At 37.3% G+C, this 26,753-nt stretch overlaps 1 protein-coding gene across 2 annotated transcripts; it reads right to left on the bottom strand.

Annotated features, from left to right (window-relative positions):
- Positions 1-10,955: 10,955 nt before the first annotated feature.
- On the bottom strand, positions 10,956-16,355 carry LOC110886242. Of its 2 annotated transcripts, none has more exons than XM_035978740.1 (13): positions 16,249-16,355; positions 15,844-15,944; positions 15,694-15,755; positions 15,557-15,607; positions 14,110-14,136; positions 13,899-14,003; positions 13,705-13,812; positions 13,558-13,629; positions 13,030-13,080; positions 12,847-12,909; positions 12,629-12,753; positions 12,399-12,543; positions 10,956-11,831 (listed from the first exon to the last, which is right to left on the bottom strand). In XM_035978740.1, the coding sequence occupies exons 2-13, from the start codon at positions 15,932-15,934 to the stop codon at positions 11,115-11,117; spliced, it is 1,617 nt and encodes a 538-aa protein (XP_035834633.1). In that variant the 5' UTR covers positions 15,935-15,944; positions 16,249-16,355; the 3' UTR covers positions 10,956-11,114. The 2 variants fall into 2 exon arrangements, with proteins under 2 accessions (XP_035834633.1, XP_021989708.1); XM_022134016.2 differs by having other exon boundaries at positions 16,037-16,254.
- Positions 16,356-26,753: the final 10,398 nt, after the last annotated feature.

The following is a 26,753-nucleotide window of genomic DNA, read 5'->3' as shown; positions in this document are numbered from 1 at the left end:
ACATATAGTCCGTCCGGTAATGACCGAAGATGCCAGTAATAATTACTGGTCGTTCTTCCTGAGGGCCTCCAGGAACAATAGGAAATACGACTCGTTGTTCCCTCCACTGTTGATCATGGTGTCATTTGTTTGTCCTCCGTGAGGGGCCTCCTTGCACCATGTATGTTTGTTTTGGTTCACCTGTCTGGCCATTGATTCCCTCTGATTTTGGGGTTATCCTGGTATAACTGTTAGATTGGATGTCCCACTGATAAGATATCTGTAGGTCCAATACTATAGTATCAAGTGTTCCACTAGTTCCTCGCAGAGTGCCAGATCTGGTGTTTGGGGCCTCAGATCTGTAAATTTGTGTGAAAAATTGGTTTAAAGCAATCTGGCATCTGTCGAACCAGTATTCTGGGGCTCTCTCTATGAGCTGATCTGAGGTACTCTTTTCGTCTGAGTGACTTTCACTTTTGTTAATTCCCATGATTCCGTCGATCTGGGTATTCTGGGTTGTAGAACCCTTGAATTCAGGTCGAGGATCTGATGGGTGAGATGATGGATTATTTGTCATGAGAAAACAGAGAATGAGGGAAACTGAATCGAAACGAGATAAAACTGGTAGAATAGAGAAAATCGGTGGGCGCCAATGAAGAAACACTAGATTAAACTACCGGGATCAAAATATCTAGGGGGTTTGGATCTGCATAAAGGGGTTTGTTCTCTCTCGTTTGATCCGATGTTACCGATCTTCCTCTCCGATAAACTCTGCAAAACAAAGCACCGTTAGCCTTGTCAAGGGGAGAAGGGGGTTCTCTCCTTGACCCGACTCTGGCGTGAGAATAAGTATGTGTTTATGAAGAAGAAGAAGTATTGAAGAAGTGTGTGTAACTTGAATTTCATACCTGAATTGTTCTCTTATTTATAGCCGAGAGTTTTGGGCGGGAAAACCCGTTTGGTGAAATGTTGTCGGAAGTTGCTAACCCCGTAAGCGGTTACATTTCCTTCCGTTAAGCTTTTTGATCCGACGTGAGTGCACACGGATCGTGGTTTAGATCTATGGCTAGGGATTTGCCACGTGGAAAATGATCAAGTGGAGGTTTCTCTTCAATTACATCCTATCATCGTGATTTTTAGAGACGCCTAAGGTGCCGACACGTGTCCAGCCGGTTGCAACCGTTTAGTGGTGCACGATTGGGTCTTTCTAGAAAATTCCTGCTGTAATCTGGTGTGACTCCTTATCGTGTAGAGTCAGCTGAATAAATAAATCCCAAGTCTGGGTATTATCCAGCGGGAGATGCTTATCTCAGGAATTTCATCCTTTGTTTATGGAGGAAAGCGCAAGGCTTTATGATGCGCAAGTGTTACTTGCTATCTGACTTTTTAAGCCTTCTTTGTAGAACCAATGCGCGGCCGCGCAAGGTAAAAAGGGTTGGAAGACGGGGTTGTGGTATAGTTCCAAGTACCTATTATGGGGTTTTGGGGACCTTACCCCTTCATTCCTGATGTTTTCGGTGAAGCGAAAAGGTTATCAGGGAGATTGTAGGCGGTGTTGGAGGACGGTGGTGGTTCCGGTGATTTAGGATGGTGGTAGCGACGGTGGTGGTTCCGGTGGTTGAGGATGGTGAACGGCGATGGTGGTTGACGTGGTTGAGGATGGTGATGGTGGTTTAGGATGGTGGTGGTGAACGGTGTTGGTGGTTTGAGATGATGGTGACTGTGGTTTAGGATGGTGGTGGTTGAAGTGGTTGAGGATGGTGACGATGATTGGATGTGTATACCCTGACATATATAGTATACATATATATTAGTATTAAATATATTATAAATAAGTTTTCTAACAAGTTTCCATCGTGCAAATATGAAGCAACTCTAAGTAGTTATTCAATAAGGGTACAATAAAATCCACTCTGGGTGTCACTCGCTAACTCTACAATGAGACCTCTAACAAGGATGTTGCCCCTTGACCCCACATGCAACTTTGCCCGCACCCCTCCAATGGGACGTAGGGCACTTGCCCTTTGGACCCTCAGGTTCATTGGTGTATAGAATAGCTATGAAGGAGCGTGTACTCCAATTTTCTTAACTCGTATAAATATTTATTATTATATCCACTTGGTCTTAATTATATTCTATTATACTAAAATCATCAACATTCCTCTCCAATTTGTTGTAATCCTTGATTCACTTAAACTAGTCAATAAAAATACAAACCGGTACATTATTGAATTTCATCTTAGTCTATTACATGTTTCAAATATTCAAATATAGGGGGTTTGCTTAGATTTTGCTTCAAATAATTGTTTAAACTACATAGTGAGGATATAAACATAAGTTAAACATACTCATATGTGATTACTTAACACAATTATTTACTTACTAGCCTTGTGTACCTATCTCTAATGAGCATATAGAAGCCAAGTTGAATCATCCTAAAGTGGCTAAAGTTCATATGCACATAGGTACTTCAATTCATACTCACAGATTGATGCATGAGGACCAATTCTAATAAATAAATTTAAATGAATATATAAATAAATATAAACGAATGTTTCCAGGCCAACGAAACATGTGTTCATGTTCATGCATTTAATTATTAAATGAACAAGAAGTTTGTTCATTTATGTTCGTTTTTCACAGAAACAACTTTCTCATCGAAAAGTTACGAACAATAATTCACCGGATGTTTAATTCTTTTACAATGCTAACTAGAACTTTCAGTAATGTACGTACGCTAGAAAAATGACTAATTGAGACTATCGTTCCGATCACAAAACCAAAAAGGTAGCATATTTTGTGACTGCTTTTAGTGACCGGAATAGCAGCTCGCAATATTTGCAACTGCTTTGCTACCCTAGTTTCAGGACAAGCTTGTGACCAATAGTTTTGCGACTGCCTCATTTGCTACTGATTTGCGACTGTTTTTAGCAACTGTTTTTAGCGACTATTTTGCGACCGCTTTAAGATTGTTTTACAAATCCTGTTTTTGTTCAGTTTTCCCAAATTATCAAATTTACAATCGATAATCCAAAATATACAAATTATACAAACATAAAAAAATGAATATTTAATTACGTACCCAAAATATAAAACAACAAATATATTTAAGGTTTCGTTTACATTGGGTTATAGTATCCTTTATTATTTAAAATAACATCTATGTTATCATAAATTACAATAAAACTGAATTCTAGAACCTAATGTGCCCCGAAAGGGAAGCGAGAATATAGCTTCAATATTAACAGCATCATCCTCAGTTGGATGCTCAAATTAGAACCTAATGACAATATGACATAGCAAGTGCAACATAGGATTGAACTGGAAGTTTAACATGGAATGGAAATACATATAGTTATGATCAAAGAAGCAATATCACAGTTATAGGGTCCTCTAGATCAGATCAGATAAAAGTATAACGTAGTGTTTGGTATGCGGGAATGAGAGGTGGAATGGAATGGATGATTACGAGGAAATGAAGAAAAGGATGTTTGGTTGGTCAATGGAATGGAATCACCCATTCCAAAAGACATTCCATTCCCTCAAAATCATTCCTTCCACACCTCATGTTTTTTTTCCATTCCATCCCCTCTTGCACCATTCATCAACAACACCACAACCCACCACCTTCGCCAAAACCCACCACCACCACCACCCACCACCAAGGCCATCGCCGCCACCCGCCACCCGCCGCCACCTCACCCCGACAGCCACCGCCGCCGCCGCCACCCACTCGCCACCGTTATCACCCACAACCGTGACCAACCGCCACCAACTCATGATTCACACATGGTAACCAAACAAGACATGGAATGATAATGGTCCATTGCATTCCCTCATCCATTCCATTACCTCGTCCATTCCATTCCTTCGTCCATTTCATTACCCCATACCAAACAGACCCTATTTGTCATGTTTATTAATGGCCCTCATAGACTCATAGAGAGTATACAACTGAACATGTCACGTTCTATCAGTAGCATATGCACATCGATAAGCCTGTAATTGTTATAAAATTTGGAAACTAAAGGAAGCCAGACTTCCAGCCAAATTATAACAAAAATAAATCGGTATGTCACACAAGTGCCAAAGTCATAACTTAAGATGGCTATGTATATATGAGAAAAAGCTTATACAACTATATCGGTATGTCACACAAGTGCCAAAGTCATAAGTACTTAAGATGGCTATGTATATATGAGAAAAAGCTTATACAACTATCTATGAGAAAAAAATTAAACCAGGCGGTCCGACTATTGCAACCGTAATTTTATTCAAATTAATTTATGTCAAATATTTTTTTATACTTGTAACTAATTTGCGACAGAACCTCGTCGGTTCCTTATTTTTAGACCATCTTGATTTCGGTCGCAAACAGTCGCAAGTTTCAGGCATATAGCAATTGTCCAGTTTTCTAGGAGTGGTACGCATATGTACGTATCTACGTATGTATGCATGCATATTACCGATTTTGCATTACATAGAGAACTTTAATTGAATATGGTAACTTTGTTGATGTGGCAGTTATATTAAGTTTACCACTAATTAACCAGAGTACCAAATTGCTTGTCAATGATATAAAGTGTTTTTAAAAGTATTCCAAACAGATGTTTAAGTAAGTCTATTTATTATTGCTAATGTTATGCCAATGAGCTATGGCTCAATTGGTACTAGGAGGGGAAGTGAAGATTTAGATTTGAGGTCATAGGTCTCAAGTTCGAATTCCATCCCAACCGGATTTTACCGTAGTGGACCTTCAGGTGACAAGTTTTCCTTGGAACTGGAGATGGTGGGCTTGAGCTATCCAGTGATGTCCGCGGTCGCGGGCTTAGCCTTTTGCCATGGAGTTATCTCGGGTAGCAAGAGAGGTAAATCCATTTCCTGTCATTAAGCAAGTTGAGCAAGTAAGTAGTAGAATCAAATGCAGCGCTAACGTAGAGGAGAGAAAGAACAATGGGAGGTAAGGAGGGCAACCATACCCTCCACCTTCATTGGGTATGAGCAACGAATTTAGAATCGTCATGTAAAAAGAGTAACTTTAACTTCGCAATGGGGTAAATTCGTCACTAATTTTGTGATGAAAAATAAATACAATTAAAGATAAATTAAAGATAAGTTTATTATTTATTATAACCTTAGACAAATAAAAAAAAATTAAATTCCAATTAATATATGATTTTAAATAACTTATTTTCTTATTATTTGTATGTTATCTATACATACACAAATGTAGAAAATCCGTTGTAAATCTGTCGCATTAGAGTCCGTCGTAAAATATGTCCGTCTAACCCTGATATTTGCGACGAACATTATCTGTCGCAATAGAATTGTATGTCATAGTCTTGTATACTGACTGTTTTAACTAAAAAGCCTTCATTATTTCTCCGACTTCATTCTGGAATCCGACAGTTATATATGTATAGTCATTGGACACTGACTGATTTTGTGTCATCATCAAATCATCAATCAGTCAAAAAAGTATTGGAAACTAAACTTACAAACTGATTTCACGAAAAAAAAAAAACTTACAAACTGATCATTATATGTACACAAGACTATCTAATACTACCAATAAATTCAGCACCAAACAACAAAAGAAATTTAGAAATCCATGATCATTGACAACATCAGCAAGCAACGAAAAGCCACAAACTGGATTGCCGCCGCCAGTCAACATCACAAGATACCACTGTTTGAACAGTTATCTAACTGCAAATACTAACTGGGAATGTAAATGATTAAAAAATATAGAAAAATAAATGATAAAATGAATCATATCAACCAGATTAACAAAGTCTGTTAGATCACCTATTTTTGTCGCATTGAGTCTTTTAACCACATTTTATGTTACTTTGTTTACTATAATGTACACGTTAAAAAACATTTTGAAACGAGGGGTCCTATTTCCGGCCTCTGGGATGCAGGTAAAATTTGCCCTTATCCCACCTGGCAGCTATCACTAGTTCTGCTATGTGTGGAATTTTACTGTTACGTACCTTTGTTTGTTTGTTAGATCACCAATTTTTTCTTTCAATGCTATATATTGCATCTTTTCTCTTTAGAAAAAAACAAGATAGACAACTAATTTAGCATGCTAAAAGGATAGCTTTAGTATACATAGATACAAATTAAACTTTGATGTTGTTTTTTAATTTATTCTATTTAAGATGTTGTTGGGGTCACATGAACAGAAATGTTACTGCTTAAAACTCACACTTTTTCATTGCAAACTTCACATTAAATAGGCCCAAAATAAACTAACCATGTAATACACTCTCCTAAAACACATGCACTCATCCCAAGTTTACTTGCATAAACACAACTAACTCATGACTAATTAAAAACATAAAACATGTGACGAAAACAAAGACTCCTGATGACCCATTTTAACCTACTACTGACCCATTGATACTGATCCATAGACTTGACCCGTATCCAACGACCTGACTTTGACTCCTACCCATCAAGAGTAACCTGCATAACAATCCTATCTAACAATAGATATAGATACTGATAAAGAGAGTGGGGATGACAGATAGAGGGTGAGCACGCATAGCTTCATGCATATCAAAATAAACTATTTGCAGGAAGACCATGAGTGCTCACTCTCTTCTGTCACCGCCCCTTTACCTTTATAGAATAATCGCTATCACATGATCAACGTAGACGAAAGTTAATGCATACATATCGCTCTTGCTAGCTAGACATGTCTATTTTGGTTTGTGGTGGTACACTGGTACCCACTGTTTCATTGTGTTGAAATTTACAGTACTGATAAGAGTGATTACACTTTGCAGGAAGAGATGGAGTTTGGCATCCCTTATATAGACTTTTTCAAAGGCAGATTCCATGAACTTGGAATAAACATTGGCTTATAGTATTATTCCTTTTTATGTATATATAATGCATATTGTAAATTTCGTTTTATAGATAAATGTAGAGTGTGTGAGAGGTGATATATAATAAATTATTTAATCTTCTAATTTTTATGCACTCCCAAAATGATAATTCTCTTTCTGTTATCATCTTTGCCACTTTAGACGTTATATTCTCATGATAATATAGCATAATACATGAATATGGGCTAAATGTGGTAAATATTGTTAAACTTTGAAATGCAATTTGAAAAGTTGTTTTAAAAGTTAGCTTTAACCTTTTTATGTTCATTACATCACCTGAAATGATAAATTATGTCAAACTTAATATATTATATGCCATGGTTAGCATTAATGTAAAGTAATACAATATAATGTAAAGTAATACAATATTGTAATATGATACAATACCAAATGATACTATATGACGTGTTATTACATGGTATGGCATTATATAATTAATGTTAAAAAATAAGATATAATATGATATGATATAATGTAATAGGATGAGGTTCTAGAGTGAACACTAATGTATTTGCGAACTGAGTGAACAAATCCTGACCATTGATCTACACACGTGTATGGTCAGGATCTCATCATCAAATCGTAAAATACACGTACTAGTGTATTTCAACATCAAATCCTGGCCATTGATCTACACACGTGTATGGCCAGGATTAGTTCACTCAGTTCGCAAGCTACACTAGTGTTCACTCTTGAACTTAATCCTAATGTAATATACTATAAAATGTAATGTAATGTGATGTGATAATATATAATACATGTTTGATAGACAAAAGGACATATTAATTTATAAATATCGTTTTAATTAATAGTTATATATCAAATTATATATTCAACTATGAAGCACAAAATTTTAGAAAAACGTTAGTTTAGTGATAAAATATAATCAAAGGGTCGATTAAGAATAAAACTAACATATTAAGCACACTACTAATAAAAACATCTGTTCTTTCGTCTACAACAATAAACTCGTATTACAATTTTTTTCATAATAGCAAGAAAATCAAACTAACATGTTAATTAAGTTTGATTTTCATACTAATCTTAAATCGGTTTCTCGTGAGCTGATGCGGCAACATTTCCACATGTGTAATTACTATTGTTTTAAAACGATATGCATTTAACTTAATACACGATATATATGGACAACTGTTTTTTAACTGCGATTTACAGTGTAAAACCAAGCCCATAACCTTACTTATTTCTCGGCTAGGGCTATGGGCCCGGTTAGTTACAAGAAATCATAAATAATTTGTTATGTACCGATTAAATGCACTTTTGAAGGCCACGATCTAAATTTAGTTTAGCAGTTTAACTCTATTGTTTATGCATGTTTTCCATAATTTCATCATTCCCATGTCTTCCATTTTTTATTCCTAGTTTTTAGCAAGTAGTTATCTTCATCCAGTATTTGTACGTTGTTTTGAATTAACAAAGATAGGAATGAAAAGAATTATTCTAAAAACTCTCTCTAAATTGCTTTCTTGATTCTTTCTATTTTCTTAGGCCAATCGATTCTCGGTTGGAACCACAACAGTGGTATCAGAGCCGTCGTGATCCCCCCGACCATGGTTGCTCACACTCTATCCGAAACCGAGTTCTACCAATGGATGAACGAATCCCTTGCGAAGCTCGAGTCTCAGTTGCAAACCCTTCTCAACGAGTTCCGATCGATTCGAACCGCATGGGAAGCCCCCCAAACCCATATCCAATCACCAACCTCTTTCATTTCCGAACCATTACCTGCATCAACAGTTGCAAAATCCACCCATTTCGTCCAACCTTCCGCGACAACAGCCGTGAAACCATCCCCAGAAAACGTATCAGCCCTAAAACGGGTGCCCGCAGCCACACCGCCAACAACTACAACACCGTCTCCACCAACCCCTGCACCTCCTTCCACTGCCCTAAAACCCGTACTAACCCCAGCTCATGTTTCTATGGAGTCATGTCAAGAAGTTAAACTCATGATCAGTTTCTCAAAAGCACATGATGTGTCTTCGGAGTTATACTCTGATCATGTGGGTGTGCTCACTTCCCAAAATCTCCAAGTACCCACCATGTGGGAAGTGATGGAGTTGTTGAAAAAATATTACAACACATTTGGAACAATCTACCCCTGGGTTCTTGCTAAGGTTGCTAATAGGCATGAGGTTATTCCTGGTAATGATTTCCATGCTATATATAAAGAGGCAGCCTCAAAACGCGAGTGGCGTCCACCGTGGGGACTCGTTACTACTTCTCCAGATGCTACGGTACAAAGCAAGTGGCAACCGTCGTGGACAACTCCAAGTGCTTTTTCGATTTCACCTTGAGGACAAGGTGAATTTGAGCGGGGTGGAATGTTATGTACCGATTAAATGCACTTTTGAAGGCCACGATCTAAATTTAGTTTAGCAGTTTAACTCTATTGTTTATGCATGTTTTCCATAATTTCATCATTCCCATGTCTTCCATTTTTTATTCCTAGTTTTTAGCAAGTAGTTATCTTCATCCAGTATTTGTACGTTGTTTTGAATTAACAAAGATAGGAATGAAAAGAATTATTCTAAAAACTCTCTCTAAATTGCTTTCTTGATTCTTTCTATTTTCTTAGGCCAATCGATTCTCGGTTGGAACCACAACATAATTCCCCTTGAAAGAGTTAAGTTTCTCAGACTAGTGGGTTAATCTAGCAACTCTCCCTTTATTTAAGGACCTTAGGCTGGTCCAAACTGGTTATATATTGTCATGCGCTCTCTTTTCTACAAATGATCAGGTCCGGTCCTTGACTAAAGTCTAAATGTATGTGGTCCTTGACTCTAAAACCCACCCACTTAGTGTATATGGATTCATACCCTAAACATCCCAGTTTGAAGAGTGGGGAATGAGGAGAGTGCTTACATAACCATTTGATTCCATATCATTCTTCACCACATATTTTGTATCTAATAATATCCTATATCTTGTGTTCCAAGGAAAAAGAAGAAAAAGATATGATTACTTCTCTGGTCAAACAGCACAATTCTGTTTTCTAGAATCTATTTGGATTTCAACTTACCCATTATAGACAATCATTGGTAATATCAAAATATAAAAGATGCTACAATAAGAAATATAAACTCATCTATGCTATGCTATGCTAAATCCTAACTATATATTATATATAATATTTTTGAAAGTGTAGCTTCCCTCATGCTCCACTTGACATTTTAGATCATATTCTGTTATATTGCTTCCATCACCATATTGAATTGAAACTCTATCCATCAATATTCTAAACTTTTGTGTTTTTTTACTTTATTCCGTCTTATTTTTAGTTTTTTCCCATTTGTTTGGAATGATTTCAAAACACAAATATGTGTTTTTTGGGTTAAGTCTTAGACAGTTAGGGGCTGTTTGGTAGCCTCTGAATGGTCATTAAGAGGCTACCTCTTAATGGAACCATTAAAAATTTTACCAATGAGAAGGTAGAAAAATGTGACATGTGATGATTTACCATTCAGAGGTTACCTCTTAACCATTCAGACTTGAGGCTACCTCTTATTCATTCAGAGGTTTTAAACCATTAAAAGGTAGCATCTGAATGGTCATTAAGAGGCTACCAAACAGACCCTTAGACAAAATTGAAAAGAGAAACATTGTTGACTTGTAAAAGTTTGGTTGGTACTTCAAAGACTTGTAATGGTCCGTGTGGTTCAATTTAAGGGTCACAACAGTTCTCACACTTCACTATGTCGGTTGGTTCCATCGAACGCACCTATTCAGATTAGTTGCCCCCTATTGAGGATAGTGGTTGCCAAAAGGTCACGGTTCAAGTCGTTGTGACCTTTTGGTTGGCGATTAACAATGAACCACTGTGACTCGTTAGAAAGGTGCACATTCGAAGGGTTTCGTGACTCGCATGCGCAACTACCATGTTTTATATTTTGATGTTGATAGAATTGGATTATATAAGTTGAATGTCACCTAAAAACAATTATAATTTATATGATTATCCGGTTCTGAACCGTTGCACAGCCCTACTTGAAACTGCAGCCAATCTGTTCCAACTATAAACCAAAAATGATAATCCGGTATCATGAATTATTACAAGATAATCAAGAATTATGTATGATCCCTTCTAGCAATAATCCAGTATCAATGTATCATTACAAATATAAATTTAAAAAGAATACAAATATATAATCTTAAAAAAAAGTTTAAATAAAATTCATTCTTGGAAAAAGGTAAAAGACAACAATCTGCAAAATCTGATCACTTAGCATGGAAGTACATAATGTTTAATGCTGGATTTTCAATATCATCTTCTTTGATTCTACCTTCAAACCAACTATTAATAGTGCCACGATACGGGTTTTCGGGAATCGTGTTGTTTGGCCATTTATCAACCAACTCAAAACCAAAACAAGATGCAGCCGAAAGTATAGACTCTTCGTCAACCCGACGAAAAATATGGCATAATATAAACGCTGGTTTCAATCCCTCTTCATCACCTTGACTACTTGAAATCAACTCTTTCGCAGTTTGAAATAACGGAATAATCGCTTCCGCGACATAAGTCACATCGGTCCCGACAATAACATCAAAACCCTTGTCACTTAATTTCTTGACAGATTCTATATGTTCTTTGTTACCCCAGTTTAGTTGCCTGACATGCAGCTTTGATAATAAAGATTCATCAAGATTTGAAGTGACGTTTTCGTTAAGAAGTTCTAGCGCCTTTTCGTCCCCGTCTGTGGGGACCACAAGGCGAGCGGTTTTGGAGGCAATCATTGAGCAGATTCCTCCACAACCGGACCCGAGTTCTAGAACTTTTTTACCGGAAACGATGGTTTGGTTTGAAGCAAGAACAGAGGCCATGAGTCGGGCCGATTCCCATAGCATTAAACCCGTAGATTTGCATGTGTGTTGGAATTCTTTCGAAAGTAGTTTGATTTTGAAGTTCCAGTCTTGTAACTTCAACTCCATAATCTGTTATGTTGGAATGTAAATAAAGAATGAGCAGCTCCTAAAATGATATTTAACTGAACATAAAATAATATAATATAACCTTTTTAAAAAGAGTAATATGCCATTATCGTCACTGAGATTTGGCCAGTTTTGCGACTTTCGTCCAAAGGTTTTTTTTACCACATTTGGATCCAAAAGGTTTGAAATCTTGCCATTTTCATCTAGCTCGTTAACTCCATCCATTTTTCTCCGTTAAGTCAGGGGCCGTTTTTTTGTTAACTTAGAGGGCAATTCAGTCTTTTTCACTTTATGTACAAGTATTTAGCATAATGTACAAGTATTAAAAATACCCTACTAAACAAAAAACAGAAACAAGTAGGTAAAAAGACGAAAATACCCCTAACGAAGAAAAATGGATGGGGTTAACGAGCCAGATGAAAATGGCAAGATTTCAAACCTTTTGGATCCAGATGCGGAAAAACAAACCTTTGGACTAAAGTCGCAAAACTAGCCAAACCTCTGGGACGAAAATGGCAATTTACTCTTTTTAAAATAATATAACCGTTTAAATAATGATAAAGTTCTGACCTCATCCCTTGATGAAGAAATGCCAAACATATCAAAAGCAAATCCTTCGGATATATCAACAACGAATCCATCTTCGGGTTCCTTTACAACTTTAGATAACTCAAGATTATCATTATTTAAACGGAAAGCAGCTTGTAGCCAGCGCCTACATTCTCAATGCAGTAAGAACACGAAAACATACATAAATACATTTACCCATGGATATATTTTTTTAATCTAAGATTACTTACCGATTCATCACAATTTCACGTGAACGATTTTCTACTTGCTTGCAACACACGCCGCACTCTTCGGTGCTGAACCCATTTTCTTGAAACAAATTTTTCAAGTATTCCTCGGAGAAGTAGAATGCACGCTGAAATAGTAAGTGCAACAAAAGAAAAGCTATAAAAAATTAATTAATTAAAAAAAAACTAAAATATCATGCCAAATTGCTAATTGAACTTACGGTTCCGTCACCTCTGACAAAAAAATTCTCACTGATCTTTTGATCCTTGCAAGTAAGCCTTTCCTTTTGGGTGATATATACCAATTTAAGTTATAGATTAGTTATCCAAAAACAGTTACTGTTCACAAAATTCAACACCATTTTTAAAAAAATTATATTTAGATATTAAAATTATAAAAGAACCTGAGCAAGATCTCCAGTAGCATAGTCACGGAATAACACATAAGCATTTGGCTGCATATGATGATAACAATTAATTAGCAACTTCTTTTGTATCTGAGAAAAAAAAAATTAATCGTTATAAAAATAAAAGAGTTAAATGCTATTTTAGTCCCTGTGGTTAAGGCCATTTTGCCAGTTTAGTCCAAAGTTTTCATTTTTCACCTGTGGGTCCAAAAAGGTTTCACCGTTGCCATTTTAGTCCACTGGGTTAACTTCATCGAATTTTCTGTTAATGAAAAGGCCAATTCGGTCATTTTATATGTAATTCTGTTAACTAGAAGGGCAATTCGGCCATATACAATGACCGAATTGGCCTTCTCGTTAACAGAAAAAATGGATGAAGTTAACCAAGTGGACTAAAATGGCAACGGTGAAACCTTTTTGGACCCGCAGGTGAAAAATGAAACCTTTGGACGAAACTGACAAAATGGCCCAAACCACAGGGACTAAAATGGCATTTAACTCTAAAAAACTTTAATCATAACATACTTTCAGAATTTTTTTTATGTTTTGCAGCACCAGATGCATCTTCTCAGGCGATACTGCAGATAAGACAAATATCTATTTAACAAGTCAGTCAACGTCTTCGCATTGACCCCAGAGAACAACAATATATAAAAAGTCAAAGTGAAATACCATTGTTACAATGTCAACCGAAGATGGTGGTACATGGTTCACCAGGTCATCATTTGTTATATCACATGCAAACGCATTCATCTTTGACTCATTAAAGTCTTTATGTGCCTATTGCAAGTATAAAAGCTTGTTACACGTAAAAATTTATGATAAGTGTAACCATATTTAGATGAAGAATATTAGAAATAAATAACCTTGACCAAGTCAACGGCACGAGGTGAGAAGTCACAAGCATGGATAAATAAAGCAGGGTAGGTAGCAGCTAACGGGAAGATGGTGTTTCCAGCTCCACAACCAACCTTACGTATCAATGTAAGCAGAGCTTTAGATACTTTAATTTGGAAAAAAAAAAAAATTGGCACGATAACAGTTCTATAGTGACATAATTGAAATAGAAATATTTACCTCTAGCACAACCTTTTCTTCTGCTTCCTGAAATAAATAGCAAGTAATGTTTCAGACTTCTTATATCCTACTAGTGCTTGTGTGTATATATAGTGTGTGTGTGTGTATAGGGGTGGGCTCAAATGAGACCCGCTATATGTTAGAACTAGGGGTGCAAACAAGCCGAGCGGCTCGCGATCTACTCGAGATCGGCTCGAGAAAAAGCTCGAAACGAGCCGAGCCTTATCAAGCCCGGGCCGAGCTTGAGCCTAAAATAAAGCTCGTTTGCTTATCGAGCCCGAGCTCGAGCCTCGCATGTGAAGCTCGTTAGGCTCGTCGAGCCTTATCGAGCCTTAGTGTAAACGAGCCGAGTCGAGCCGAGCTTATTCAAACGTGTTTACAAGCCGACCTCGAACCTAAAAATAAGCTTATTTAGTAAATGAGCCCGAGCCCGAGCTTCACTTATCGAGCTCGCGAGCCTAAAAGGTCTATTATTTATATTATTTTTATTTAATATATTAATTAATAGATAATAAACGAGCCGAGCCCGAGCCAAGCTCGAGCTTGAGAAAATACAAACGAGCCGAGTTCGAGCCTTGAAGGCAAAGCTCGAATCGAGCCGAGCTCGAGCCTGGTCAAGCTCGGGCTCGGCTCGGCTTGTTTGCACCCCTAGTTAGAACTATTAGGAACCATTTTATTTACTGCCGAAAACATGCATTCATCGATGAATGCACAATTTGTAGATACATAAAAATATTATAGCGTATTCATTAGTGAGTACTAGTGAATAAATGGTTCCTAATGGTTCTCAAAACTTTAGTGGTTCGGATCGTGTAATACAAAACCAATATTAAGTAAAAGAAATTTGAGAACCGCATAAGCACTTGTACATAGTGCTTGTCAAATAATTTGGAATAGAGAAAGTAGGGCGGTTATGCCGTTACATAATCGTCTTATGTATCACAGTTAAAGCAATACGCACAAGTGTTTATGCAGTTCTCTACTTAAAACTGGTCCTAAGACACCTTGTTGCTTTAAATGTGATACATAAGACGATTTTTTTAACCACCTCTCTTTCTCTCTCCCACTACATGTGATCATTGGCGTAGCTTTGAAGGGGCCGGGAGGGGCGCCCGACCCCCCGAACTTTTCGCTCAGTAGTGTTATATATGTAGTTTTCGTATAGAAATTTTTGGGTATATACGTTTTCGACCCCCCGGTTCTATAGAATTTTTTTTGGTATATACGTTTTCGACCCCCCCGTCGAAAACGTCAAGCTTCGCCACTGATGTGATTATCTTCCATCCATTACGTACAAATGCTAATGCGGTCCTCATACTCTACTTAAAAGTTAAAACCACTAATGTATTAACAACATACCCCTATATATACGATTATACGCACACATATATATTTTAAATTATCATAAAACCTAAATAAGAGTTAAGCAAATACTATGCACACTCACAGAGAAAAAATGTCCCCACTCTTTATCCAAGTAATGTCTATCCTTGAAGAACTGAAATTATTAACCATAAACAAACACTATAAATCGCAACAATCCACAAGTCAAACTATAACAATGGAGAGGAAAGCAACACGAACCCGATCCTGATGACGTTTGTAGAAAATATCCCAATATTTCTTAGCATCCTTTTCATATTTCTCTGCAAAAAAAAAAAAAAAAGAAACAAAAAAAAAACAATTAATAATCTAGCATAAATAAACCTTCAAAACCAACCTGCAATCATATACCTTTCCAGAAGGGGGTGACTTCATCATTTGGGGTAGAATATATTTGTATTTTAGGTTTTTGCAGACTGTTGGTTGATGCATCAGAAGCCATCCCCAAAGCACTGTTAACAAAAATATATTTATAATAACAGTTATTATTTCAACGGTTGGAGAAGCAATAATAACCAGAAACAGAAGTAAGAACAGAACCAACCATCCATAAAAATTAAATCTTTTTGATAAAAACCTAAATTTAACAATTGATCTCGAAGTAAACATGTCCCTGATTTTACATTCAAGAATGCATCAAGAAACAACCGAAGTGGGTCAATTGTGTGTGCGGTGAAACATATATACAATATATGAATCGAATTAAAGTGATAGCAGTTAACAAGATCTTGCAAATTGGGTTTCTGAAAGACTTACGTTGTTAAATCTTGATTTGGAGGTTGAGGGTTTTAGGAAAATTAGGGTTTAGAACCGAAGTTTTGACCCATCTTATAAACGGGTCTCTTTCAAATTATTAATATCTTCTTTTTTTTTTTTTTTTTGGGGACAAGTCCCACATTAATACGGCCGAAATAATGAGGTCCCACATTTAACATCACAAATATTTGGTTGTGTAATATTTGTTATATGGCTGGTATAATGTCACACGTCTCATATACATAGAGAAAATGTTAGGCCGTATGACATTTGATAAAGGTCGTATAACATTATATGAGGTTTGGGTCGTATAATATTATACAGCCCATATACATAGACAAAAAAACATTCCCTTGTTATAAATCAGACATTTTAAGCCAACTCATTACTTATGGGCGTTAGGGTTTATAGTTATGTTTATCTCTATATATTGTAATGTTGAATATTGTGAAGGACTGAATTAAGTTTATCTCTATTTCTCTTTGGGTTTTTATCAGCACGAAAGTGCTCCCTTCAATAACCCTAATTATGGCCACTGCCTACTTGTTCGCATGTGCCTCGTAGATCTGTTTTCTCCCACTTGCCTTGTCTGAATTCTGGATGGTGGTTGTGTGGGTAAAATTGGGTCATAAATCGTGAATTCTGGATCTTGGTAAGCACAATCTACTTTATCTTTGAATGTTTCTTTTTCTTGGCTCGTAAGTATCAGTATACAATTGATAATATTTTGCATGCTAAAGTATAAAACAATGTTTTTCATAAATCCTTCAAATACAAATTTTAAAATTACTTTGTCTGATAAAGGTATAGAGTTGATTTTTTTATATTATGTTTCTAAAAAAAAATCAAGTATTAATTGATGTTAGCTGGAACATTCAATAGTATCTATATGTATATTTCGTTTTCTTCTTTTCGTTTGTGTTTACAAACTGATTTAAATCTCACCTTATAATTAATTATAATCTCATCTTATAATTAATTATATAATGTCTAATACATTAGCATAAAGATATCGAACCATTTAACGCGTGTACGCATCTCTTGTATATTTTTAGTATTGTTAGTTTTAGTCTTATCTTCATATGAATTGATAAAGTCTACGTTGATTATTAAATTAATGATGATTAGTTACAGAATAATCTGTTGTTGAATAAATGATATTAATGACATATACTTTGAATAATCATTTTTTTTTTTGTTTACTTACCCGATTATATATTGAGTGAGACATAACATTCAGAATATGGAATATGGCACATATACATTTAGAATATCTTATGAGATATACTAGGTTATAACCCCGTGTATTACACGGGTTGAATAAATGTAATTTTATATACTAAATTAAAAAAATTATTCTTTAAAAATCTTGTTTATTACACGGGTTGAACAAATATAATTTTATATATATTAAAATTATATCTCTAAGAATCCCATGTATTGTACTGAATAAAGGTAATTTTATATACCAACTAATAAAAACTCGTGATTTGTACTGGTTGAATAAATCTAATTATATATACTAAATAATAAAAAAGTTATATCTTTAAAAACACTGTGTATTACACAGGTTAAATAAATGTAATTTTATAACCTTGTATATTACTCGAATAAATGTAATTTTATAAACTAAATAATAAAAAAATTATATCCTTATAAACCTCGTGTATTATACGGGTTGAATAAATCTAATTATATGTAATAAATCATCATCATCGTCATACTCAGTAAATCCCACCAATAGCAAAGCTAAGATAGGGTCTGAGGAGGGTAAGATTAGAGGCTGCTTTCAGTGAGACCCGGCTTGATAGTAGTTTTGCATCAAGACTTGGACATAAAGCACAGAACACTCAGCAATCGGGACAAAGACCGATTAGTGCATGTTCCCTTTTGTCTTTCTGTTATCAACGCCACCACATGATGATGCATTATTAACCCTCCGCCGCTTTTAACGTTATTTTCACGAACTTAGTAAAGTAACGTTAAAATTAGTGAAATTTCACTTTTGCCCTCCGAGCGTCCACACATATATATTATATGCGCATACCGCAAGCGGGACGAATATATGATGTTGAATGTTAATAAAAAAATATATAATATCTGCAACATCTTAAATGTTTGTTGTTAGAATCAATTCAATATTATGAATAAATAAGAAATATAAAATACGAAGGGAAAGAAAGCATTATTTAAAAAAAATATCTTTAATTTATAACTTAAATTTGAAGATAATATATTATTAGAAAAAAAAGAATATCTATAGCTTAAATTTGAAGATAAAATATTATTAGAAAAAATAGAATGATTCTATCCGACATTCAAAGTAAGATAAGATTTAATATTAATTGATTATTTATTATTTAATTAATTAATATAAGATAAGTATGAAAATGCTGGAAATTACAAATATAGACACCTTCAATGAATGACACGTGTCACTTATTGGTTTCTTTTATTATATAGTATAGATTTTATGTTTAATCAAGATATGTTATGTTAATTATTTAAATCAAGATTTTGGTACATATATATTTCATATCGTGGTTTTATTTTGAAAACTATTAGTTGTAGAATTTATAAACCATAGTCAATAGGCACAATTCTTTATATAAAATACATATTTGGTTAATGTTGATAATAAATTTGCAGGGACTATTCGAATATTATAATATAATTCATTTAATGCAAAAGTTATGCCACCTTTGACTGGTTATTATCGGAGGTTCATTGAGGATTTCTCAAAAATCGCTCAACCTTTGACTTCCCTCATGCAGAAAGATAAGAAGTTTGATTGGGGAATCAAACAGGAAGAAATGTTTCAATTGTTGAAGGACAAGCTTTGTAATGCACCAATCTTATCGCTACCAGAAGGAACGGATGATTTCGTGGTATATTGTGACGCCTCGCGTCAAGGTTTAGGATGTGTGCTGATGCAGCTACAAAAAGTTATAGCGTACGCGTCACGCCAGCTGAAGGTTCATGAGAAGAATTATACCACGCACGATTTGGAATTAGGCACAGTGGTATTTGCGTTGAAAATTTGGCGACATTATTTGTATGGTACGTGATGTACAATCTTCACGGATCATAAGAGCCTGCAACACATATTCGACCAGAAGGAGCTAAACATGAGACAAAGACGCTGGATAGAACTGTTGAACGACTACGACTGTGAGATCAAGTATCATCCAGGGAAGGCGAATGTGGTCGCCGATGCCCTAAGTCGAAAAGAAAGGATCAAGCCCATAAGGGTTAGGGCTCTAGAGATGATTATCCAGACAGATCTCTCACTGCGCATTCGTGCCGCGCAGAAAGAAGCTCTTAAAGAAAGGAATATTGAGGACGAGTATCTCCGTGGGATGGAGAAGCAGTTAGCACGAAACGACGAAGGAACATTATGCTTCATGAAAAGAATTTGGGTTCCTCTGTTTGGTGGTTTGAGAAAGGTTATTTTCGATGAAGCTCACAAGTCACGGTACTCTATTCATCCAGGAGCGGATAAGATGTACCAATATCTTAAGGATTTCTACTGGTGGCCTAGGATGAAAGGCGATGTTACAGTTTATGTTAGCAAGTGTTTAACGTGCGCCAAGGTAAAAGCCGAATACCAGAAGCCTTTAGGTCTACTACAGCAACCTGAAATACCCAGATGGAAATGGGAACAGATTTCAATGGATTTCATAACGAAATTGCCAAGAACGCCCAAAGGCCACGATACTATTTGGGTAATAGTAGACCGTCTAACGAAATCTGCGCATTTCTTACCAATCAGAGAGAAAGATAACACGAGCAAATTAGCTGAGATATACATGAGAGAGATCGTTGCACGACATGGAGTGCCTCTCTCGATCATCTCTGATAGAGACGGAAGGTTTGTGTCAAGGATTTGGCAGTCCTTTCAAGAAGCATTTGGTTCTCAGTTGAATCTGAGTACAGCTTTTCACCCGCAAACTGATGGTCAGAGTGAACGAACGATTCAGACTTTAGAAGATATGCTGAGAGCTTGCGTAATGGATTTAGGTGGAAGTTGGGATACTCACCTACCATTGGTCGAATTTTTATATAATAACAGTTATCACGCAAGTATTCAAGCCGCACCGTTCGAAGCACTTTATGGACGCAAATGTCGATCACCGATTTGTTGGGCTGACGCAGGTGATAGACAATTAGTTGGTCCGGAAGTGGTCCAGGAAACCACAGACAAGATTGCACAGATCCGAGAACGCATCAAGGCGGCTCGCGATCGTCAAAAGTGTTATGCGGACCGAAGAAGGAAACCTATGGAGTTTGAGGTAGGAGACATGGTATTGTTGAAGGTTTCACCCTGGAAGGGTGTGGCACGCTTCGGAAAGCGTGGAAAGTTGAATCCGCGTTACATCGGTCCATTCAAGATTTTGAAGAGGGTTGGTTTAGTAGCATATAAATTGGACTTACCTGCTGAACTCAATGGTGTTCATGATACATTCCATGTATCAAACCTGAAGAATAGTCCAACGCAAGAAACTGTTGTCATTCCTCCTGAAGAAATTCATATTGACGACACGCTCCACTTTGTTGAAGAACCCGTTGAGGTTACGAATTGGAAGATAAACAAAACAAGCATGAGTAGTGTCAAGCTCGTCAAAGTTCGTTGGAATGCAAGACATGGTCCAGAATACACATGGGAACGTGAGGACCGTATGAAAGAAAAGTACCCCCATTTATTTCCTAAGACCCCTGCGACTAGAAGTAGAACCTAAAATTTCAGGACGAAATTTTCTTAACGGGGGGAGAATGTGACAACCCTCACAAATCCAGGTATCCGTACAAATTGATTGATGTTTAATTAGTGCTTAATTACTGTGCTTGATTACAATTATGATTAAACTGCTTTCTGTCTTCTGATACATACATACTCATGCATCATATTTTATACTGTCACTCTATTTATTACACACAAACAATAGTGACAAACTTGATGCACAAAGCACAGTTAGCACAATGAGCGGATAACCCAGTAAACATGCTGACAATGCCAGCACTAAACAGACATTGTTTTTGGAGTCCAGTGTGAGCAAGGAATAGAATACTACACTAGTAGGGAGTGTAGGGAGGTGAGGACCATAAAACTGCGTCACTAGGTGATAGTTACTGGCTGTGCCGATGGCGGAGGTGGTGGCGTAACTGCCACGAAATGTGGATCCTCGGAGGGATCTCGCGGATGTTGCGGCTGTTGTGATGACTGTGGCGTATGGTACCACTCGTGTTGATTAAACAACGCCATGAAGCTATCTGGTCCCTGATAGGCTGCACCATGGAAGGATGACCCATCAGAGATTTCTATTGGGTGCGTGGGCGTACCACGAGCAGGTTCTGTCGGATCAGTATCCTCGTCCATATGATCTTCGGAGAAGTGATCTTGCGGCCCTAATGGAACAAAACCTGAAGGTTCCTGGATGTAGTCAGCTGGATTAAACTGACCTCTGAAGTATGGAGTAGGGTCGTCAAAATTTCGGTGTGATACCGAACGCTGTAGAGGTATGAAGGAGGGTTGTGGGTTGTTGGGGTCATTCTCGGAATTTGGCCCGAATGAGTGCCGGTATGATGGCGTTGAGCTATGCGAGGTGGAATGCCTCGCAGGTTCATAAAGGTCTCTTCGCCTTTGCGGTTCTTCACTCCTTGTGGTTGAAGGAGCTCGCGTATTTGAAGGTCCGGCTTCGTGATCGTGATGAGTAACGATCTCTCCTCTGCCTCTTCTTCCCCTTCCTCTTCCTCGGAAAATCACTGGCGGCATATTTCCTGCTTTTTTTTTAAAACTTTAAATACCATAAAAAGGAAAAAGACAATTTGGAATAACAATTCGAATTTGTCCTATGTTCTTGTCTAGACTCAAGTATGTGCAATTGTGTCACTGAGATTAAACACATTAGGATAGTGTTTAATTCACTCAATGTTGGCTCTGATACCAACCTGTCACGCCCCGATTTCCACGTGTATCACCGGTGGGCCCGGTGGGGGATTACCGTGACGTAGTTGGCAACAATATAGTCAAACCACAATATATGAATGCACAGCGGAAGCATAAAGATAATTATAATTCAACCATTTACTGTAATATCAAATGTATCACAAGTAGTTGGAGAGTATCCACAGGATGGATCAAAATAGATAAAAATGTTGTTCAACAGATAAGACATCAAGCTTGCGAGACTTCTTAATGATGCTATGGAGCTAATGCCAGCCAATTACGTGTAGTACCTGCACTTAATCTTTTTGGGAAAATACGTCAGTTTACACTGGTAAATACGTTCAACTGACTCATTTTGTAAAATGATTAAAAATTGGTTTGGATGCACGTGGCATAAACATGTTTGTTTAACTTGGGAGAATTATTTAAAATTATAATCTTGTGAACGAATTACATGTTCCTTCTATGCGTTCAGTAGCCCGGATCCTGTCCGGGTTAAAGATCAATAGACACACCACATTTGCGTAAAACCGAGGTGGGTAAACCATCGGCTACGTCTTTTAATAATATAGACATAATACCGGGTGTACGCCTACACCCGACTGTCAAGGTCGTGGCCATTTCTTCGAATGATGCCAAGGATATCCGGGACATGGTCATTAACCCCCCAAAGGCTTTTAAGTAACTAGACTGTTTAAATGAGCCGATCAAACTATTCAATTAACCACCTAAACGATGGAATTATTTGATGCTCAATCAAGCGGTATTTTATATACCGTAACCCAAGCCCGTATAAGGGAAAATAAGTTAAAAGTATTTACCTTTGCAATGTATATTCCTTAATCAATTAAATCACTGATATCTTTTACTGGGGCTCCTTATTCTGGAACGAAGGTTTTAAAATAACCTATTAGAATCCTAACGGGTCTTTATATTAGCCGTAGCCTAGACCGGTTAGTTTCGAGGGATCGATACGGTTTAATCGCGTGCAAGGCGAAAACCGAGAATGGAGTGTGATTCTGACCCAACAAGTTCGGAGACTTGTTTTATATGGGTTTAATATTCACACTCTGGATTTTGGGGTCAAAATGATATGGTTTGACCCGTATCGGCTAATTTATGTAAACTAGTTACATAAGCCGAACCGTGCGCGCAATAGGCGCAACGGGTAACCGTAGGAGTCCTACACTGTTTTCCTAAGTCAATATACTTTAAAGAGGTTGTGGTATCAGTAGGATACCTTCCATAATGCCCGTAACGAGTTTTAGTTCATTATACGCCTCGTAGGGGTTTTCCGGTCATTTTAAAGACTTTTAAAGGGATTTCTGAGTTCTACAGGAAACCTGAGTTTCCCGATCAGTTTGATAAGTCCAAAATATCTTATTTATTATTTAAAATCAGTAGCAACTGGAATCGGGTCAAAAGACCTTGTAGAACTCAAGTTTTGGCCGAAAAGGGCATATTCGGTATTTACCGAACCGTAGTCAAAACCGCAGGTTATGAGCAGGTTAAAATTAATTAAAAATCTTTAAAAATTCCAAAATATTATTTTAATACAGTGGGTAAAAGTTTTGGTGACGGAATCTTGGTTTAGGTAGGCGTTATGCTAATTGCGCCGTTTATTACAAAAGTTTCTTATAAATGCGCTATTTAGCATAACTCCCATTCTAGACCTCGGATTGGCGTGAAACTTTCGGGACATGCTTAGAATTTAGTAAGCAAGGTTATGGTCCCTTCACGTGTCCGAAATACTCGTTTTATTTTAAAAAGGGCGTTACGGTCAACTTTTAAGTAATTAACGGAAATGCATAAAAGACTCGGACAAACGACGAACCGGTCACAGAGGGTGATACCCTCATGGGACCTGGTCCTAAGGGAGTCCTAAAGTATATTTACATTGTACTAAAACGGGTCAGAACTGAAGTCAAAGCAAAAGTCAAACTTTTGCGACATTCGGCTCCGAACCGGGTCAATATATCAAACGGCCGAATCAAACGAGTTTAGACAAGTTTATATACTTAATATCATGTTTTATGATCATCAAAACCGGTTTCATAGCATATACATTACAGATTATGCAAGATTCGCAAAAACGGCTTTCTGTTGACTTTTTAAGCATGCGTTTGACTCGACATTTGAACTAGTTAGAGTGGTGATCAGTGGGAACCCTTTTAGAGGTTTATTACCCACATAAATACCAACACATAACCACTTTTGATTCGACAATTCACTGAACCATTCGTGAGTTATCGCAAAGTCAATCGTTAGTTACGACGGATTGACTTTTAGGCTAATCTAAGCAAAAACAAAACCATAGAAGGTTTGGCATACTTACAGAGACTTGTGCACAACTTAGAATGATAAGAGAAAGCTTTAAGAGCTCCAAGTATGATCAGAAGAGTGTGTTTGAGGTGTGTTTAAGTTGTGAACATTGAAGGTCTATTTATAGTGCAAGAAATGCTCTTAGATCATCACAACACACCCTACAACTGAGTATGGATGATGGGCAGGTGTCCCAAGGTGGTATAGGTCGAGTAGGGGGCGCCCATGCCTCACTTATTGGCTAAATGATCGTTCACAAGCTCAAAAGGCATGCAAGTCCAAACTTTCTGCATCTGGGCGTCCCACGCGGCCCGCATGGGAGATTAGGCACATTTTAACGCGGGCCGCCTGAAGTTTAAAATCAGACGTGATTAAAGAGGTGGCTCGCGGCCCGCCTCAACTTACTCTAAAACCTTACGCGGCCCGCGAGAGGTCAAGATTTTCAGTTTTTTAAATCTTTTGTAATCATGATCAGAATCTGGTAATTAATAACGAAATCTTTCGTAATTATTAACCTGACCTTTCGGGTTTGAAGGGGTAACTTTGCGGTTTGGCCCTCGATTATTTACAACTAAGGGCCTCATGTTATTTACCCGCATTGTTAAGTCCCCGGTTAGTTTATTAATTATTTGGAAAGCCTTAACTTTCAGTGTTGACGCTTTTAACCCTTCTCGTACGAATTTGATCATAACTTTCTCGTTTTAAAACGGAACTTCGCGGAATTTATATATTATATTCTAGTGAGCGTATTTTACTGTTACAAGGCTTCGGGTACGTCAAAGGGTCACTCAGAGGTATAATTAAACATGTTGACACAGTTAACCCCCGCAGCTTGTAATCTCTCACTTTCTTCCGCGTTTCGCTTCCGTACGATCCATGATTTATTCGTTTGAAGGTACGAGCACCATTTAGGGTTACTATACAGTATACTTACCCTTGCCTGACATTTATAACCCTCGAATTTACATACTTTCAAGGTTTGTCAACATTAGTCCTTTATTAAATACAATACGCCACGTGTAAACTTAAGACACGTGTCAATACATTATTGGACACAAAATTTCGAGGTGTTACATCCTCACCCCCTTAAAATAAATCTCGACCCGAGATTTACTCAAACAAATAGGGGTATTTCTCTTTCATCATGGATTCAACTTCCCAGGTGAATTCGGGGCCTCTTCGAGCATCCCATTTAACTTTAACTATCGGTACATGTTTTCTTCGGAGCTTTTTCACCTGTCGGTCTTCAATCGACAAAGGCTTCTCCACAAACATTAAGCTCTCATCTATATGCACATCTGTGTGTGGGATCACCAATTATTCATCAGCGAAACACTTCTTTAGATTGCAGATGTGGAACACATTATGAATTCCATTGAGCTCTTCTGGTAAGTTTAATTTATAGGCAACTGACCCGACCCGTTCGATAACCTCAAAAGGTCCTATGTATCGCGGGCTCAGCTTACCCTTCTTACCGAAACGCATCACCCCTTTCCAGGGTGATACCTTTAGTAACACTTTTTCACCTACCTCAAAGTGAAAATCCTTACGCTTTGGATCAGCGTAACTTTTCTGCCTATCACGGGCAGCCTTGAGACGTTCTCGAATCTGGACAATCTTGTCCGTCGTCTCGAAAACTATCTCTGGTCCTGATAATTGGACCTCTCCCACTTCCGCCCAACAAACAGGCAATCTACACTTCCTACCGTATAATGCCTCGAAAGCGCAGCCTTTATGCTGGTATGGTAGCTATTGTTGTAGGAGAATTCGATTAGGGGTAGGTTCTTATCCCAACTACCGCCTAGATCGATAGCACATGCTCGCAGCATGTCCTCTAACGTCTGAATAGTACGCTCACTCTGACCGTCTGTCTGAGGATGGTAAGCCGTACTAAAGTTCAAACGCGTGCCCAAAGATTTCTGGAAACTTTTCCAGAAATGAGACGTATATCTCGTATCTCGATCAGAGATAATAGACACAGGTATGCCATGTAGGGCGACAATCTTATCAACATATAACTGGGCCAATGTATCAGAGCTATAAGTCTCCTTGATGGGTAAGAAATGAGCTGACTTAGTCAGTCGATCGACTATAACCCATATTGTGTCGTTTCCTTTGCTCGTTTTTGGTAACTTGGTGATAAAATCCATAGTTACACACTCCCATTTCCATTCAGGAAGTTCAGGCTGTTGTAGCAAGCCAGATGGCTTTTGATGCTCAGCCTTGACTTGCGCAC

Source organism: Helianthus annuus, chromosome 10, assembly GCF_002127325.2.
Source record: "Helianthus annuus cultivar XRQ/B chromosome 10, HanXRQr2.0-SUNRISE, whole genome shotgun sequence".
Classification (NCBI taxonomy): Eukaryota; Viridiplantae; Streptophyta; class Magnoliopsida; order Asterales; family Asteraceae; genus Helianthus; species Helianthus annuus.
Note: the sequence above shows the minus strand (reverse complement) of the source record. Positions and strands in the feature narration are given on the sequence as shown.